The sequence below is a fragment of the Parasteatoda tepidariorum genome, chromosome 10 (genome assembly GCF_043381705.1).
Source record: "Parasteatoda tepidariorum isolate YZ-2023 chromosome 10, CAS_Ptep_4.0, whole genome shotgun sequence".
Classification (NCBI taxonomy): Eukaryota; Metazoa; Arthropoda; class Arachnida; order Araneae; family Theridiidae; genus Parasteatoda; species Parasteatoda tepidariorum.
This window is the reverse complement of record NC_092213.1, coordinates 34,278,769-34,295,965: the sequence shown is the minus strand read 5'-3', so window position 1 is coordinate 34,295,965 and position 17,197 is coordinate 34,278,769. Positions and strand designations below refer to the sequence as shown.

Here is a 17,197-nt window from a genome sequence, read left to right as displayed (position 1 = left end):
AATTTTAACACTTATATTTTTTTTGCAGTAAAGTAAATTTTTTTATGAATTTTAACATTAACTTAAGTAATCTTTTCAGAAAATATACTATTTTAACTAATGATCTTTTTTATCAGTTTTATTTATAGTAAAAATGCATTCTTGAATGATATGTCTAAAATAAAAATTGTCTTAGATTATTTGTGTTTTTTTCTGACAATGTATTTTTATTATTTGTGTTTTATTTATTTGTTTGTCTTATAAATATTTATTTTATTTTCTAGTGGGATTCTTCATGTTGGAAACGACACATTTGTTATTCATCCATTTTATGGGGGGGATCAATCAGTAAGTTTGATTACTTATCATTTTTTGATAAAATGATAAATTAAGTTTTTTTACTGCATTATATTATTTTCATTAGCATATTGTTAGATTAAAAATTATAATTAAAACAAATTTTTCTTGATACATATATGTGTGGCACACCTTGAAAATTGTTTTACTTCACGAAAAAAGCTTTGCTGAAAAATTCATTTTTTGTTTAATCTTTAAAAATTTTATTGTTTTGATTTTTCGAAAAATATTTTAACAGTAAAAATGCACTTTATTCATACATTATTAAGCATTATTATTTTTTTTGAAATTTTACCAGCAAGTAGCTAGAAAAATTTTAAAAAAAGTGTTACTATCCTCATGTTGTCAATTGTAACTCAGTCGTACTCATATCATGTATAATAAAATTAATTCATTATTGCACTATTTTATCTATAACTGTTGCATGAATTGCAAGCTCATTATAAATATTTTTATATAACTTTACTTGATTGCATTTATCACTTTTAAAATATTTAAAATGAAGGGAGAAATCAAAAGCAAGTTCTTAGGTTTACGATTGTAATTCCAATACATTATTTTGATAATGTGTATGAGGCAATCCATTGAAAAATTATGTTGAGGAGTTCTCTTTTTCTCTTTAAAAATTGCATTTTTTTTAGCAAAAACAATTGTTTTTTAAAAAATTGAATTGCTTTAAAAATTTTTTTAGCAGTATAAAATTTATTGTCATACTAATTTATTCATTGTGACATTTTGTCTCTATCTTTTGAATTAATTGCAGACCCATTATAAATATTTTAATATAATTTTATACGATTGCACTTTACACTTTAGTAAGAGTAAAATATTTAAAATGAAAGGCAAAAGCATGTAAGTGTAAAATTAAAATTTTCGTCAAGGATTTATTTTTTCTTAATATGTTTTTATTACTCTAATGCTTAAGAAAGATTTCTCTATTCTAAGAAAGTGTATTAAAATAGTTAAGTCCTAGGGTATGGAAATTTATAAACTAAAAAAGAGATGTTGAATTTAAAAATTTAAAAAAAAAAATAATAAAATAGAATTGGTTTGTTGTAACTAATGTTTGAATATATACTAAGCATAAAGGTTATGTGACTAATAATTTACTGAGAAAATGGACATTAAGTTTTGTTCTTTACTTATTGATTCAGATAGAAATTATGAAACTCATTCACAGAAAACTATAAAAATTAGTAACATAATTCTAAAAGGAATATGTTTTATCGGAACTTATTTAATTAAAATGGTCAATTATTTACTTATTTAAATTTTTTTTAAAGATCTTTTTTAATTGAATAAAACAATTGTTTGTTTTTTTAAAAATCAAATAACTTATAATAAATTATTGGTTTTGATAATCTGATTTAAGTTATCGTTATCCTGTTTATTCTTGTGTACAATATAACGTTAATATTCACAAAAGTTTTGAAATTTTAACTTTTTAATTTGAACTTTTCAACACAGTAAAATTTTACTTTAAAATTTTACTGTGTTGAAAATAAGTATTTTAGAAAAAAATTCCTATTCAATTATATTTTGACAGTATCATAAATAGTTTTTACACCATAAATTCATTTCTGCGAGATTGTTACATACTTTTCTAGGAATATTACATGTTTTTTTGCTCAGTAATGTAATGTACTTTACTTTTAATATACTTATACAGTTCTTTAATTATGCTTTTTTTAACAAATATTATTTATAAAAGATTGCTAAATTTTGGTAGTTTTTTAGTTTAATCTAAACTAAACAAGAGTCAACTAATTTTTTTTATATCATTTTAGATGGTATAGATTTTATTTTAAATATCCATCAAATGGTAATGTTATCATGATATCCTTAAAAAAAAGTTTATTTCTACATCATTTTTAAAAAATTATTACCCATTATTAGTTTGTTGGAGGGAAACGTACTTTTCTGTAAAACAACGCAAAATGTCCTTCGAGTAATGTAGTGATGCCAGAGATTTTTGGTTGACATTCCGGAAATTATGGAGCTGGAATGGCATTCCAATATTTTTGTCTTAGTTTTATTTCTTCTTATTTGAAAATCATTTTTTCTTCAAAAAATCAGTTTTTCACATATATTTTAAGCTGTAATTTTTATTTGATGTATGTGTTGTAAAAGATGATTTAAAATTTGGCGAGCCTGAGATAAATACTATAATGAAAAAAATAATATAAAGAAACAATGGTACATCTGAAGTAATTGCTATAGTGGGTCATAATTTAAAAACTTAGTGGCAGAGAATATATTTATGAAATTTTGTGTAAACATGTTTGAGTTTTGAAAGTGTACTTATATACTGTTTATGAACTTTATATGAGTGTCTTTTTTAAGCATTTTTCATATCTAACTTGAAGTGCTTTGAACAATAGTGTATTTTATCAGAAAAAAAATTTTTTTTGAATGTTTGTTATAAGAAGTCTGTTTTTTATTTAAAAAAAGTAAACATGTTATTTTTTTGCAGAAAAAACATCCACATGTTATATATCGTTATTTTTCTGAATCAAAAGATAAACATACTTGTGGTAATATTTTTTCCATTAAATTTATTTTCAATTTATAAATCCTTGAATTTTATATGTATTCAATTGTTATTGTGAATTATGTAAAATTTGCAATTGTCTTGTTAAATAATATCAAATTACTAAATATCATGAAACAACATGTCAAATTTTAAAGATAATTTTAAGCACCTCACCATAATTAGTATCCAATGCTTTTTTCATCCACTGTTGCATGATAGAGGAGAATGAATAACTGTTTTCTTCATTCCTTTCCCTCTTTAATTCAGTTAAATATTTTTTTAAATGGAACAAACATTCTATTAATTGCAGTAACAAAATGTTGTCAAATAATCATAGTTATAATTATTGTGATTTGAGAACATCTACATATGTCAAAAGCAGGGCTTGGTTATCAGAAGGGTAGTTTGTGAAGGGTTCCCACACATTAATATTTAAAAGATTTCAATTTAAATTGTAAACCTTTGAATTTTACACTTTGTTCACATTTGTGCATTGACAATTCATTGAGTTTTTTACAAAAGAAAAAAATTTTTCCCAAAAAATTCTAATAAAGTTAATGATGCACATGAAAGAATATTTACTTTTACTGTGATAGTCCACTGCCTACATCAAATACATCTAGACAGAATTAAATGGTTAAAGCATTAGCTTATTATCCCAGAATTTTTTTCTGTCGACGAAAATAAATTAATATTATGACCAAATGAATTCTCACTTACCAATTGATTTTATTATTCCAGTGTGCGTGGCGTTTTTAAAAAGTGCTGAAAGGTGCTTATTTTCGTTTTTTTAAAAGCCCTTAAAGGGAATTTTTTCATTGGGTGTTTTTAAAAAGTGCTTAATTTTCCCTTATCCAAAATGAGATTTTTCCTTTACTCTGTTGATTTTCGCTATGAATTATGCAGCAAAACACTGTTCACATTAGTCTATTCAACGTTTTCACAATTAATTCAACCCCAATCTATTTCGGCGCATCGTCAGTCTGTAGCGTATGAAAGTGCCATTTGATTTACCTGATTAAAAAATTTTGACAATTGTCAAAAACAATGACAAAAGTTTTTTTTTTGACATGGCGGTTAAAACCCGATAAAACCGTAAATTGGCAAAAACTTTCCAACCTTGTCTAGTTATGATACTTTTTTAGAGTGCTTAAAAATATTATGAGTGTGCTTGAAAAGTGCTTAAAAGTTGCTTATTTTTGTTGAATAATTTGGCTACGCACCCTGTTATTCATTTTCCTTAAATTTTAGTTATCAAAAACATACCCCTAATATCTTTAAAAATTTAAAGTAAACGACTCTACTAGTCAAATAGTATGTTTTTTAAACTTAGTAAAACTAGCAGACAAAGTGTTTTTTCAGTATGTTCACCAAATTCATTTTCTTGAACCATGTTTTCAGTAGGTTTTTGAGTAATTATGAATAATATCTTGAAATATGCAGACAAATCAACATCTCTGTGCTGTTCATTATTTTTCATGCTGATTGGTCGTATGCCAGAAGCATTTCTAAACTGGTTGTTTTTGTTTTATGATGTCATCAACAAAGAATCTGACATTTCAAAACAACTTAAAATATCAAATTGAAGAGTAGTAAAGATTTTTTAAAGTGCATTTAACTGAAGGTAGTACAAAAGCTCAACATCAAAAGAAAGGGTCATAGATCAAAGAAAATGACAAACCATAATGACAGAAAATTAAAGGGATTGTGAAGAAAAATAAGAACAGAGGATTTGTAATACAAATTACAAGTTCAATTTAAACTCGGAAACAAAAATCTCTCACAGAACAATTCAAGGATAACTTATTCTTTGGTTTAAAAGTCCATATGAAACTAAATTAAAGGAAGTAACAAATTATTTGTCAAATAATTTATTTTTGAACTCTCGTATAAACAAACATCTTGGTAAAATTGTATGGAATTTTTCTTTTTACGTAAAATCTTAACATGAAATTATATAGCTGAAATATGAAATTAGTTATTTTATGGGGAAAACCAGATTAAAGTTTGGGGTGGGGGATGCAGCAGATGCTTAGAGGATTATGTAAGTTTTTACTTATGTTAATCTTGTATTAATAATTTCTCTTTTATCTTATTAGGGAACACAGGAATGCACGAATGGGGTTTTAAAATGTTTCGTATGAGACCAACTCAAACTCGGTTAAAAGTATGTCATTTTTAAATTTTCAAGTTATATTTGGATGCATTTTATATTCTCTTACCCAAGGGTAACGTTCTGTATTTTTTGTTTAGAAAGATGTTAGGCAAGTTAACAAATTTGTAGAATTGGCTTTAGTTCTTGATCAGGCTATGGTAAGAATGAACCATCTGTTTGATTATTTGAATTCTGTGCTTAAAATTTGTTTGTTATTTTAATAACTTATACATATATTTTTGATTTAAATTTCAGTTTGATAATCGAAATGCAAGTAGAAATGAAGTTGTGAATGATGCCATCCAAATTGTCAACTGTGTTGACATGGTATGTTTATAGCATAATTATTTTCTAAATTGAATTGTGAAATTTTTCTTTTTAATTTTAAGTTCTATTAATTTATCTGAAATGAATTTTTGCTATGCAATTTGTATATGTTTAAATTGAGTATTTAATTTAATATTTTTCTTCAATACTTTTCAAACTGTTACAAATCTAAATATAGTAATAAAATTAAACAGTTCCACAACGTTTTAATGCATCAATTAATTCTCAGAATACATGAGTTATGCATAATAAGTATTAACAATTTATGTAAAATGAAAAATTTTATGGCTCAAAAGTCTATGTTTTCCTACTACATGAATTTGAAAATTAAAGTAATCAAAAAAGTAATGGAAATGATAAATAAAATAAATAAAGGCAAAACTGCCCTTACTTTTTTTCAACTTTGTAGTTCTTTTATTATTGTACTGAAATAAATTTTTTATGATTAATTTAAGAAATATAAAACTGGCAGTTAGTATACTTAATCCTTGGGTAAATTGTGCAAAATTTCTCTCTTACCCAATATTTTTGTCATTGAATAAACTTTAAAATAGATGTTGAGAATCCAAACATATATAGATATATTACTTCTTTAAGATGGCCAAATATACAAAAGGTGAAAGTGCAATTTAGAGCCCTAAACTTTCATGGGGCATTTTTGCATTTATTTACTTCATTTCTGTTACCCCATATATTTTGGGGTCAAAACCCCAATCCATGAGGGAAAAAAAGTTATATTTATTTTGCATCTGATGTCATAACTTAAAATATCATCTGTACTAATTAATTATTGTATATAAGGTTCGTCCCTTAAACCCTTAAAATCCAGTCTTAGAAAGTGAGCGAAAGTGATCATTAGATCAAAAGTTATTAAAGGTTTTTGCTTTGTTATGCACTGTACATTATAATGTTTTTCTTTATGTTGTTTTATAATTGCATTGTTTGCTTTCAGTATTTTCGTACCGTTAATACTCGAGTCTCAGTTGTATATGTAGAAACATGGGCCCATAAAGACCAGATGGAATTCAACAGTGATGTCCGTCAAACACTGTTGAATTTCATGGAATATGCTTCTCGTAAACTTTATAAGGTTGCCAAAGATGCTACACATTTGTTAACGTAAGTTGAGCAAATTTATGGAAACATTTACAGTCTCATAATTTTTATTAAGATGAAATGTGTTTTTTAGTGAGAAAAATTTTCAACTGTGTTTATGTTATACAGACATACCTGCCAAATCTCCTGTTTTTTAACGAAGACTCCTGTATTTTACAACTATGTCCTGTTTGCCCATATATTCTCAAATTTCCTCGTATTTACTGAAGAAATTTAAATTAAAACAATTTGGCGATTAAATATCCGCTGATTGCAAAAATACTTCTCCTATTCTTCAACAAATGCTGCTATTGCCAGTACTGCAGTAGTTTGAGTGTTAATAGTTTATGTAGTTATAAATAATGGTTTAAAAAAATCTTCTGTAGATTAAGATTTATATTGATATTTTTTACTTTGCTAAATGTAAGTGCTTATATTATTTCCAATTTTGAATTTCTCTTTTTAATTTACATGATTATGCATGATTTATCAAAACTTTACTCATGGCCTAAAAATGGACTGGTAAAATCTCCGTTATTTATCTTCTCCAATGTTGGCAGGGATGTACATAATAACATTAATGACTGCCTTTGTACATGAGTGCTTTACAATGCATATTAGTTCAAGTATTTGCTTTTTATTTTGTTTTTATAGACTTGATTTTTAATTCTAAAATGGTTGATTTTTTACTATAAAGATTCTTGGGTGTATATCGTTAAATGTTTATAATGTTCCTCAAAGATTTGTAAATTATATTTTTCGTTTGAAAAACAATGTTAAAATTTCATTTCATGTTTTATCTGCTCCTTATTACGATTATCAGCATTTTACTTATTTACTATTATCTGCAAAATTATTGACAATGACCATGTAATCCAGAATAGCAATTTAACTCCACACTTGATTTAGATATTAAAAATTGAGATTAATTTCTTATTAAAATTTTAATTAATGAATATCTTTTTCGATCTTATAAGTAAGTTAAACATTAGAGAAACAAAGTGGACCAGACAAAATGGGATGTTTTTGTCTTTGTAGGTTTTAAATATGATCAGATTAGTATGAGACCATTTTACAGATGAGCAATTATGTCATTTTAAAACATTTTATTTTATAATCTTTTATTTTACAGTTAGTTACAAATATTATAAATTAATTATACTTACCATATATTTTGAATAAAATATACCAAGTTCTTATCAATCCACAGCTTATTAGCAAATATTTCAACCTCATCCAATATTGAAAATTTTTATAATTTTTTAAAATAGCAAATAAACGTTTTTAAATGCATCTTAATAATTTTAAATTTTGATTGTGTAACATTTATGTTAGGTAAAATTTAAAATTAAGTTTCATAAATGAATTATATAGTCATAGTTATTTATTATAAAATTATGTAACTTTGTAAATTTTTATTTTGTGTTTCCTTCCACTGAGGATTACTCCTTAGGTGCCATGTCCTTGAAGCGTCTTAATGAACTTTTTTTATTTTACTTTTTGCTATATTAAACAGTTTCCTTGCATTTTAGGCAAATATTAAATTATTATTATTTCAAGATTATGTATGCATTGAAGTAGTACATTTATGTGAGAATATAAAAAATTATACCATCCAGTTATAATAATTTTTTTCATATACAAACAAAAACTATTGGTTAAAATTAGTCAGAAAAAATTAATGTACTAAAATGGTTGTTACTTTTATTTAAATTAATTTTTTATTGTATATTACTTATTAAACTTATATGCATTTATTGCCATTTTAGTGGTAGGAGGTTCCGAGGCCATGAAGTTGGTATGGCAGTTCCTGATAGTATATGCACAGCAAAAGCAGTTGGCGTTAATGAGGTGAAGCTCTCCCTTTATTGCTTTGATGTTTTCTATTTTTTCATTTTCATATTAAATTTAAAGATATAGGGGTTTGCTGTTAGTGTTAATTAGGTGGAGCTCAATTTTTTAAGCTTTAATGTTTTATTTTTAATATAAAAAAGGAAAGTAATAATTTTTAAATGATTGCGATGAAATTCATTATTTCTTCTTTTAAAGTTGTGTATATATTGTTCAATTATAATTATAACAAGTTAAATTTATTAACATGTTCACGTTTATTCGTGAATCTTAATTATTTTACTTTAAAGTTATGTTGTAAAAATTTCTTCATTTTTTTCTTTTTCTTCCTAAATGTTAGTTGTCTTTCCTTGTATTTTTTAATTCCTTGTTCAATATCAATTGCCAATTCTTTTGCCTTTGTTTTAATTTTCAGTTACTTAGTTTCTGTCAAGTATCGAATCTTATTATGCATATGATAATCAGAAGTTATTTTTTTAATAAACATGCTTTATGCCTTTATTCTTCTTTAAAGAATATATATGATTGGTGAATAATTATTTAAAAAAAAAAATTTTGACTGCTTTTATTTCCTAAATATAGGATTCAAATATATATGAGCCTCATCTAATTGCCAGTACTGTAACACACATGTTGGGGCATAACATTGGTATGAGCCATGACCACTACAACGGAAGTGAGTAAATCAATATTGGCAATTTAAAATTTACAATGTTTCAATTAAGTTTTGTCTGACTGGTCATTTTGTTGACATTTTGTACCTAAAGAATTTTTTCTAAATAATGCAATTATTTTATCTTTATGTGTTGATTGAATAAAATAAGAACTAAGTTAATATCTGAAGGTAGGAACTAGATACTTTGAATAGATATTTTAAGACATTTTAATTTCATAACATATTGCAATTAATAATTATTTTTTTACAATATTTAGTTTTTAAAAGAAAATGTTTTTAATTTTATTTAGCTGACTGTAAATGTGATGATTGGTGGGGATGTATCATGGCTCAAACTATCTTGTAAGTACAATTCTAAAAGATTCATTTTTCTGTTGTAAAAATTTTATATAAATAACACATATCTTGTAAATGTTATTTTTTATCTGTTAAATGTACTTTAATGTGTGTTTATCATAGGTTTTGTTTCATATACATGAAGATTTTTTTTGTTGTATTTTTTGCATAAAGAATCTTTTTTTTACTAATACTACATTAAAAATTTTCCTACTATTCTATAATGATTAATTTAATTTAAATTACCACTGGTATTAATCGGAATGAGGATACTGCTTGGCTGTGCAAATCTAGATTTTCTTTTCATCTTTTTATTTGTTTTATGTTCTTGTAATGTGTTTTTCTAGTTTAAATTAATTCTATGAAATTGTGTATTTTTGTTACTTTTTTGCAAGTTTTTTTTGGGTATGATTTTTTATCTCTATTTTGATTTGACTATTGAGTATGTAAACTTTATCTTATAAATTTGTTTTATTCATTCTTTGACAGAGGGGTAAATAAAATCCAGCCATATCATTTTTCAACCTGTAGCTTACAAGATTATATAAATGCTCTACGAATTGGCCATGGTATTTGTTTGTTCAACAAACCTAATCAGGTAATGTATATTTCTTTTTTTATTTTTAGGTTCACACTTTTTGTAATTATAAATAAATTAACTTTTTGTGTACGGCTGATATAGCAGGTGGGCCAGAATAGCTGGCTTCATCATACTAAGCACCATAAGCAAGGGGTGAAAACTAGCTTTATTGATTTTGTTGAAAGTTTCTTATTCTATTTATTTATTTATCAAAATTAAATTTTTAGTTATTAAAATTCATAACAATTTTTCTGCACATAAATTTACAGTTTTATTTCTTTGTGTATTCTGTCTATATTATTCCATTTGCTTAACGGAATTATTTTTATCTCATGACAATTTACAAAATTTTTCCAGTGAAACATTTAATGTTTAAAGAGAATTGCAGTTAAGTTGTAATTCTGATTTATTTTTTTTTTGTGCAAATTTGAATTTGATTAACTTTTTAGATTCGTTTTTTATATATAAGAATTTTATTAATCTTTGGAATGTGTTTTTAGCTTGAAGATTTTCGAACGTGTGGCAACAACGTGGTAGAAAAAGGAGAGGAGTGTGATTGTGGTAGCATCGAAGTAAGTATTCATATTTTATAGTTTTGTGAATTAATATGCATTTATAAATTAAAATTTTATCTTTAAACATCTTAGTTTTTTTCTTATTTTGATATTTCATTAAAATAACATTCCTTTTACTTACACAAGAGAAGGAACAGATTATAATAATAAATTACATTACTTGGTTGTAATTTGTTTTTGGAAATTTGCAATTTCTAATTGATTTTTTAATGCTGTTCTTGCTGTCAATTAAATATATTTTTTATTCTTCTTTTGGGTTGCTATAGTTTAAAGTGAGTGTTTACTTGTTGAAAAATGTTGTTTCAAACATTCCTGTTCTTAGGATTGGATTTCCCCACGATAAGTTGTTTCCGGCTGATAAGTCTTTTATAAATTTTCTACTTATATTAAGAAAAATTCACTTAAACTGATTACAATTTTACATTTACATTTTCACTGTTTATTTGCCGCTTTCACTTGCAATTTTCTTCCACTCCAAAAGCACTTAGTGTCTGATTTCATATTCCAATGAGATCTCTGAAATTTAATAAGTTGACTAAATAAATCAAAGTTGTATTGTCAAATAAGAATATAACCAGATCTCTTACCAAAAAATCTGTTTCCAAAATCCATTTAAAACCTTCCACTAAACTTTTCTTTTACTAACTGTTAAATTTGTTGGACATTCGACAATCAAGGGAAATTTAGGCATACTAAAAAGGCCAAATTCTTTCATGAGTATGAAATCAAGTTTTTAAAAAAAGAATTTTTCAAGATTTTAAAAAAGAAAAAAACCTTTTTCCTTTTTAAAGAATATAGAATTTTAAAAACAAAAATAATTAAAATAGTGTTAAATATATTTCATGTTATTTCACTTTTTTGAATCTATATTAATTATGAAACTGAATTATTAAACAATGATAAAAAAGCTAATCTAGATCATTTTTGTTCATTGCTTCATAATTTTGATATCAAATTTTTAATAGTTAATAACAAAAAATTATTAATCAGAATTATTTAAAAATAATCCTGTAATTATATCATTTAATTTATATTAACTCTTATATTTTAGGAATGTATGCAAGCTGATCCATGCTGTGATCCAATTACTTGTAAATTAAGAGTGGAAGCTGAATGCTCTATGGGTCCATGTTGTGAAGACTGCAAGGTATCAGATTTATGTAATACTTTTAAAATTAAGTACTTTTAAAGTAAATTATAAAACATTTGCTTTCTTAATAAATATGTGATACAAAAATTAAATAAAATTGTGATGTTGGCTATCAAATCCTGTTTGATCCATTATTTTCAGAATTTATACTTTAGTTAAATGCTTTTGGAAAAATTTAATGGGAGTAAGTGTTGTTAGCAATGTATTGTTGTTTTGTTGTAAATTAAAAGATATTTCTGTTTTAGTTGATTTTTATATTTTTTGGTTTTAACCTACTTATTTTAATTGAAAAATTAAATTACAGTATCTGATTTATTTAGTAGTTGAATTGTATTTCTCCGAAATAAATAATGAAATATTTTCCTAACTAACGTTCTTTTTTAGTTGCTTTAGTATATGTATATACATTCATTTTCTTTTTGAAATATTTTTAAAAAGTTTATAAAATTAAAATATAAAGAACTGTTTTTGATCTGAATTACTCAAAGGGATTAAGGAGCTATTAATATTTTACAAAAGAATTGATTTTGGTGGAGGAAATTATATTGGTCTAGTTTTGAAACTAAATACCTATAGTATTATTGTATTTCATTAAACTTTTAACAAACATATTGAAATACTTTTATTAGTATTTATTAACATATTGTTTAAATTTTGCATTATGTACAATGGTTTTTTGTTGTTTTTATTTTAGCTTCGCGGTTCGAATCACATGTGTCGTCTGTCTATAACTGAATGTGATATTCCAGAATATTGTGATGGCAAAGATGGACAAGTAATTTCAACTTTTGTCTGTCATAAAGTTTTAATTTTTATTATTATTATTATTGTCTCTGCACCTATTTTTATAGAATTTCTGCCTTTTCTCCATTTGCAAGTTGATGAATTGTAGTTTTATAGATAAAGTTCTTTCTTTTTGAACTGGTTTTTTTCTTTAAGAACAAAATTCTCTCTATCTGCACATGCTTTCAATGAAAAAGTAATGTTCTGTAAGAAATTTTTCATGCAACTTTGGCTAGATCCATAATGTTTTAAGCATTAAATTTTTCAACAATGCGTGCACTAATTTGCTTTTCATTTTCTGTTTGATATTTTATTAATTCTCTTGTAGTTAAAAGATCTTTTTTTTAACTTATATTTTATCGCAGAGTGCCCAATTCAATTCAATAAATAAACAAAGCATTTTATTTGCAGCTGTTTTATTATTGAACTATAATTTAGCTAATATTCTAGGTCCCAAACTAACTCATTTTCAAACTAATAGCATTTTTGATATAATTTAAAAAAATTATTATTTTAATTTTAAACTTAATTTTTAAAAAAAAATTCTATTTAAAATTAATTGTTTTTAAACTAACTTATTTTTTAACAATCAAGCTTTCTTATTCTTTTAACAATTGATGTATGCAATTTGAGCATTTTATTTGTTGTCATTTCATATACCTTCTCTAGTGTTTAGAGTTTTCAGTGTGTCCCGTCAGTGTTTTCAAAAACAATTGTGCATTTTACTATTGAACTGTTGTTTATCTGCCTGTTTTTTATATTTCATTTTTATCAATTAAATAAGCATTCATATTAGTTGATATATTAAAATTAATAATGAAACTAGTTTTATTTACTTATTTTTTCTTAAGGCATTTATTTTATGTTGCTGCCTATCCATTTCCTTAACAATGTCCATTGATGTATTTAATAAGAATAAGGCATTTATTTCTCAGTTTGTTGCCAAATGTTTCCAAGTTTGTCTTAGTTCTTCTCTCTATAAGTTTTAGTCCCATTTAATTTACAGATCCTTCCTATACTCTATTCATTTATTCAAAAATATTGGTTACTTTTTTCAGTATTTTTTTGCTTAGTTTACTTTAACACTCTTCTCCTTATCATTTCAAATTTGTACCTGTTTAAAAAGTTAAGTGTTTATTAATAGAATCTTGCTAAGTATTATCTTATTTTTTATTAAAATGATAAATACCTAATACTATTTTAAGATTTTTCTCAGTTTACTTTAACACTCATCTCTTTATCACTTCAAATTTGTCCTGTTTAAAAGTGAAGTGTTTATTAATAGAATTTTGCTAAGTATAATCTTATTTTTTATTAAAACGATAAATACCTAATACTATTTTAAGATTTAAATTTCTTTCCAGTGTCCGAATGATTTATTTAAGAAGAATGGTGCACCTTGTAAGAATGGAGCTGGCTATTGCTTCCATGGTAGCTGTCCAACACCAGAAGACCAGTGTGAATTTTTATGGGGAGTTGGTATGTTCTTATTCTTTTTATTGATTTGAGAATAATAAAATATTATATTTTGCTGCACATAACATCTTGTTGGAAAAATATTTTAAGTAAATTTCAATCTTTTATGTATTGTTGTAATTATGATTTATATTAACATAGTTTCAACCATGCATATTTTTTTTTCAATTGCTTACATTAATGATTTTTATTTTTCTAATTCAGATCCAGAGAGAATTTAGTAAATTTGCTTTACTTAATGTAATTTAAATTTAGTCAAATGGTCTATTTAAAGTAGATGTGAGTTTTGAAGAGATGATCCACTAATGATTCACGGATATTAATTATTTTTAATGTATTCTAGTTAGTGAATTAATTCTCTTGAATTCTAAGCCTTTACTTTACAGAAGCATTCTCTTTATTGTTTATTTTAGTTTATGAAGAAATTTCATTATATTTTTTTTGTTGTAGGAGCCATGCAGTCTGAACTACAATGCTATCGTCAGTTTAACACCCAAGGTACGCTTAGCGGTAACTGTGGATCTGATGGACAAGGAGGTTTTATAAAGTGTACTGAAGAGTATGTCTTTTTCTTTATAATATTACTAATCAGCTACTTTACCCACAAGAAATTTTCAAAATTTCTAAATTATATGTTTTTGCCCAGAAGTTTTGGGAATTAAAAATAAAAGTAATTCATTATTTGTTGATGGAAAAACTTTTTTAACTTCAAAATTTGATATAGAAAAATTCTACTTGTTTATAGCACTTAAAACGGGGGTGCCATGGATAGTCTGGAATTAAGTTTCAAAATGATTTGATATGACTGTCAATATTAAGCTGATTTTTTGTCATTTTGTTGTCCTGGAATCTTCATTCAGTCATATGAACATCCTTTCAATGTGTTTGGAATCATATCCTGCATGAATTTAGCCTATTTTGGCCAATGTTATATCTATGAGATGCCAATACAGGTAGCATTTTTAAAAATGGCTTAAAGGTGCTTATTTTCGATTTTTTAAAAGCCCTTAAAGGTGCTTATTTTCGATTTTTTAAATGCCCTTAAAGGTGCTTTTTTTAATTCAGGGTTTGTAAAAAATGCTTAATTTTCTATATTTTAACAAGATATTTTTCTTTTCCCTGTCAATTGTCGTTATAAATTTCAAAAAATGCATGATTTTTTCAATTTTCTCTGCTATATTTATCAGAAACTAGTTATTTTATCATAATTAGGTACGTAAAGTTTTTGAATTTTATTGATTTTATGTTTATAAATTAAGAACTTTAAATGATAGAAAAAGTTTTTTTATTACTGCACAGATCCTAATCATGATTTTTTTAGAAAAGTGATTAAAAATATTTTTAGAGTTCTTGAAAAGTACTTAAAAGGTGCTTATTTTTTGCTGAAAAATCTGGCTACACACTCTGCAATATTATTTCTATGAGATGTCATAATTTTTTCTGTAAGCTATGTTGTGTTCTTCTTTCAAATCGGTTTTGTTTTCCTCGTATACTTGTTGGTGTATCTTGATAATGAGTTTTTTTTATTTTAAAAGCTTCAAATATATAGACTTTTTCCTGTTAAGTTTTTGAAGTTGATGCAGTTTTTTCATTTACAAGTATATCTTTCCCCTTCAATTTCTTGGAACTATTCATTACATACTTCATAATTTGTCATTATTACTTATGGTATGACAAGTGTCATAATCTGATTGTTCTTATGTTGATAAGTACCTTAAATATGGCTGTATTTTTGCAATAAATCTTTCCTGGAATTATGATTTGTTTCTTTTTATGGGCTATGGGAAACTTTTTTTCTGATAACTGCACTTGCAAAAAATTTTAAAAGCTGTTTATTATTCTAAACATGTGAAAATCATACATAGCAGCTCTTAATTATATACAAATATGTTGTAAATTAACTAATGCAAATATTTTATAATTAGGGCTAATATGTCATAAATTAGTTATAAATATAATGTGTTAAAATTGTTTTGTTTAGTAATATGAAGTGCGGATCTCTGCAATGCCAGCGTGGATCACGTGCACCTATGATCGCAAATAAGGATATGCAATATACAAGAACAATTGCATCGATCGCGGGTACAGAATACGAATGCAAGTAAGAGATAATTCTTAAATATTAACTTGCTTACTATAAAGTACTTAGAAATTCACAAACTTATCAGTAATGAAAATGTTTCATTTTTATTTAATTTGATAGAGTTACCTCCGGTACTATCACTGACGATATTCGTGACTTGGGTTTGGTGACTGATGGGACTAAATGTGCTGAGGATAAGGTAATATCTATTTTAGCATTGTACTCAGTAATGTTTTTTTATCCTATTACTTATACTTATTTATTTTTTTATCCTATTTATTCTTATTTATTTTTTATCCTATTTATTCGTATTTTTTTATTCTTATTTATTTTTTATTCTCTATTCTTATTTTTTTATCCTATTTATTCTTTTAAAAACGGTTCTGATCATGATTGGGTGGCATGTCATTTTATGATCTTATAAATGAATTTGTTTAAGTAACTTCTTTCCTTGCTATCTTGAATTTTAGGTACATTTAATATTTTTATTTTTAAATTTTTTTTGCTAATGTTTGTATTAAAACTTTTGATAATAGAGTATCATTTGGCAGAACCATATATTTTAGAAAAGATGGAAAATAAAGCTGTTGCTTTCTTAGATTAATAGAAATAGCACTTGATAATTTTTAGAAATTCAGTAGATTTTTTTTCAAAATTGAAAATTAATAAAATTATGCTGTTAGTAATTTTGGATACATAATTTAATACCATTAATTTGTCTGAGTTCAGATTTTTTAAAGTAAATAATTATTATAATTTAAATTCATGAAAATCAATTTAGTTGGGGTTTAGTTTAGTTTTTTTTTTTTTTGTTTAATTGAAAATTGTTTTGCCAGTTTTTGTGAATAAGTATTTAAAAATTACATATTTTGGTTTTTAGATTATGTAACGTACTGTTAAATAGTTTTTCAATTGTTAAATAGTTTATACAATTGAGACATGTAACAAAAGGGATAAGATTGAGAATCGTTGATATGCAAAATGTTTTTATCACACTTCATTTTAATCTATTATCTCTTTTTTTTTTTACAACTTTCACTTTGAAATTTTAGTTTTCGTTGTTCAAAGAAATTGAAGATTTACTCAATTACTTTTCTAAATAAAATAAAAAATGTAAACAAAATTATTATTTTTTAAACGTTAAACAAATGTGATTAAAAATTAATAAAAAAAACCAAGAGAATGATAGAAAGGATTTATTTTCATAAAGTATATTTTATATACAGTGGAGAACCGATTAT

At 24.9% G+C, this 17,197-nt stretch overlaps 1 protein-coding gene across 7 annotated transcripts in view; it reads left to right on the top strand.

Moving 5' to 3' along the window:
* Positions 1-17,197, top strand: part of LOC107446848 (disintegrin and metalloproteinase domain-containing protein 11) — a 201,742-nt gene that overhangs the window by 168,409 nt on the left and 16,136 nt on the right. For all 7 annotated transcript variants that reach the window (XR_011638081.1, XM_043038687.2, XM_043038688.2 and 4 more), the window contains 17 exons: positions 264-327; positions 2,810-2,870; positions 4,969-5,036; positions 5,123-5,182; positions 5,280-5,351; positions 6,304-6,470; positions 8,216-8,297; positions 8,880-8,973; positions 9,264-9,315; positions 9,799-9,907; positions 10,390-10,461; positions 11,516-11,611; positions 12,309-12,389; positions 13,762-13,876; positions 14,324-14,432; positions 15,855-15,974; positions 16,077-16,155. Coding sequence is in view for 6 of the 7 variants with exons in the window: in XM_043038687.2 (XP_042894621.1) it covers positions 264-327; positions 2,810-2,870; positions 4,969-5,036; positions 5,123-5,182; positions 5,280-5,351; positions 6,304-6,470; positions 8,216-8,297; positions 8,880-8,973; positions 9,264-9,315; positions 9,799-9,907; positions 10,390-10,461; positions 11,516-11,611; positions 12,309-12,389; positions 13,762-13,876; positions 14,324-14,432; positions 15,855-15,974; positions 16,077-16,155 (1,501 nt within the window). In the remaining variant the exon portion in view is untranslated. The remainder of the gene's footprint in view (positions 1-263; positions 328-2,809; positions 2,871-4,968; positions 5,037-5,122; positions 5,183-5,279; positions 5,352-6,303; positions 6,471-8,215; positions 8,298-8,879; positions 8,974-9,263; positions 9,316-9,798; positions 9,908-10,389; positions 10,462-11,515; positions 11,612-12,308; positions 12,390-13,761; positions 13,877-14,323; positions 14,433-15,854; positions 15,975-16,076; positions 16,156-17,197) is intronic.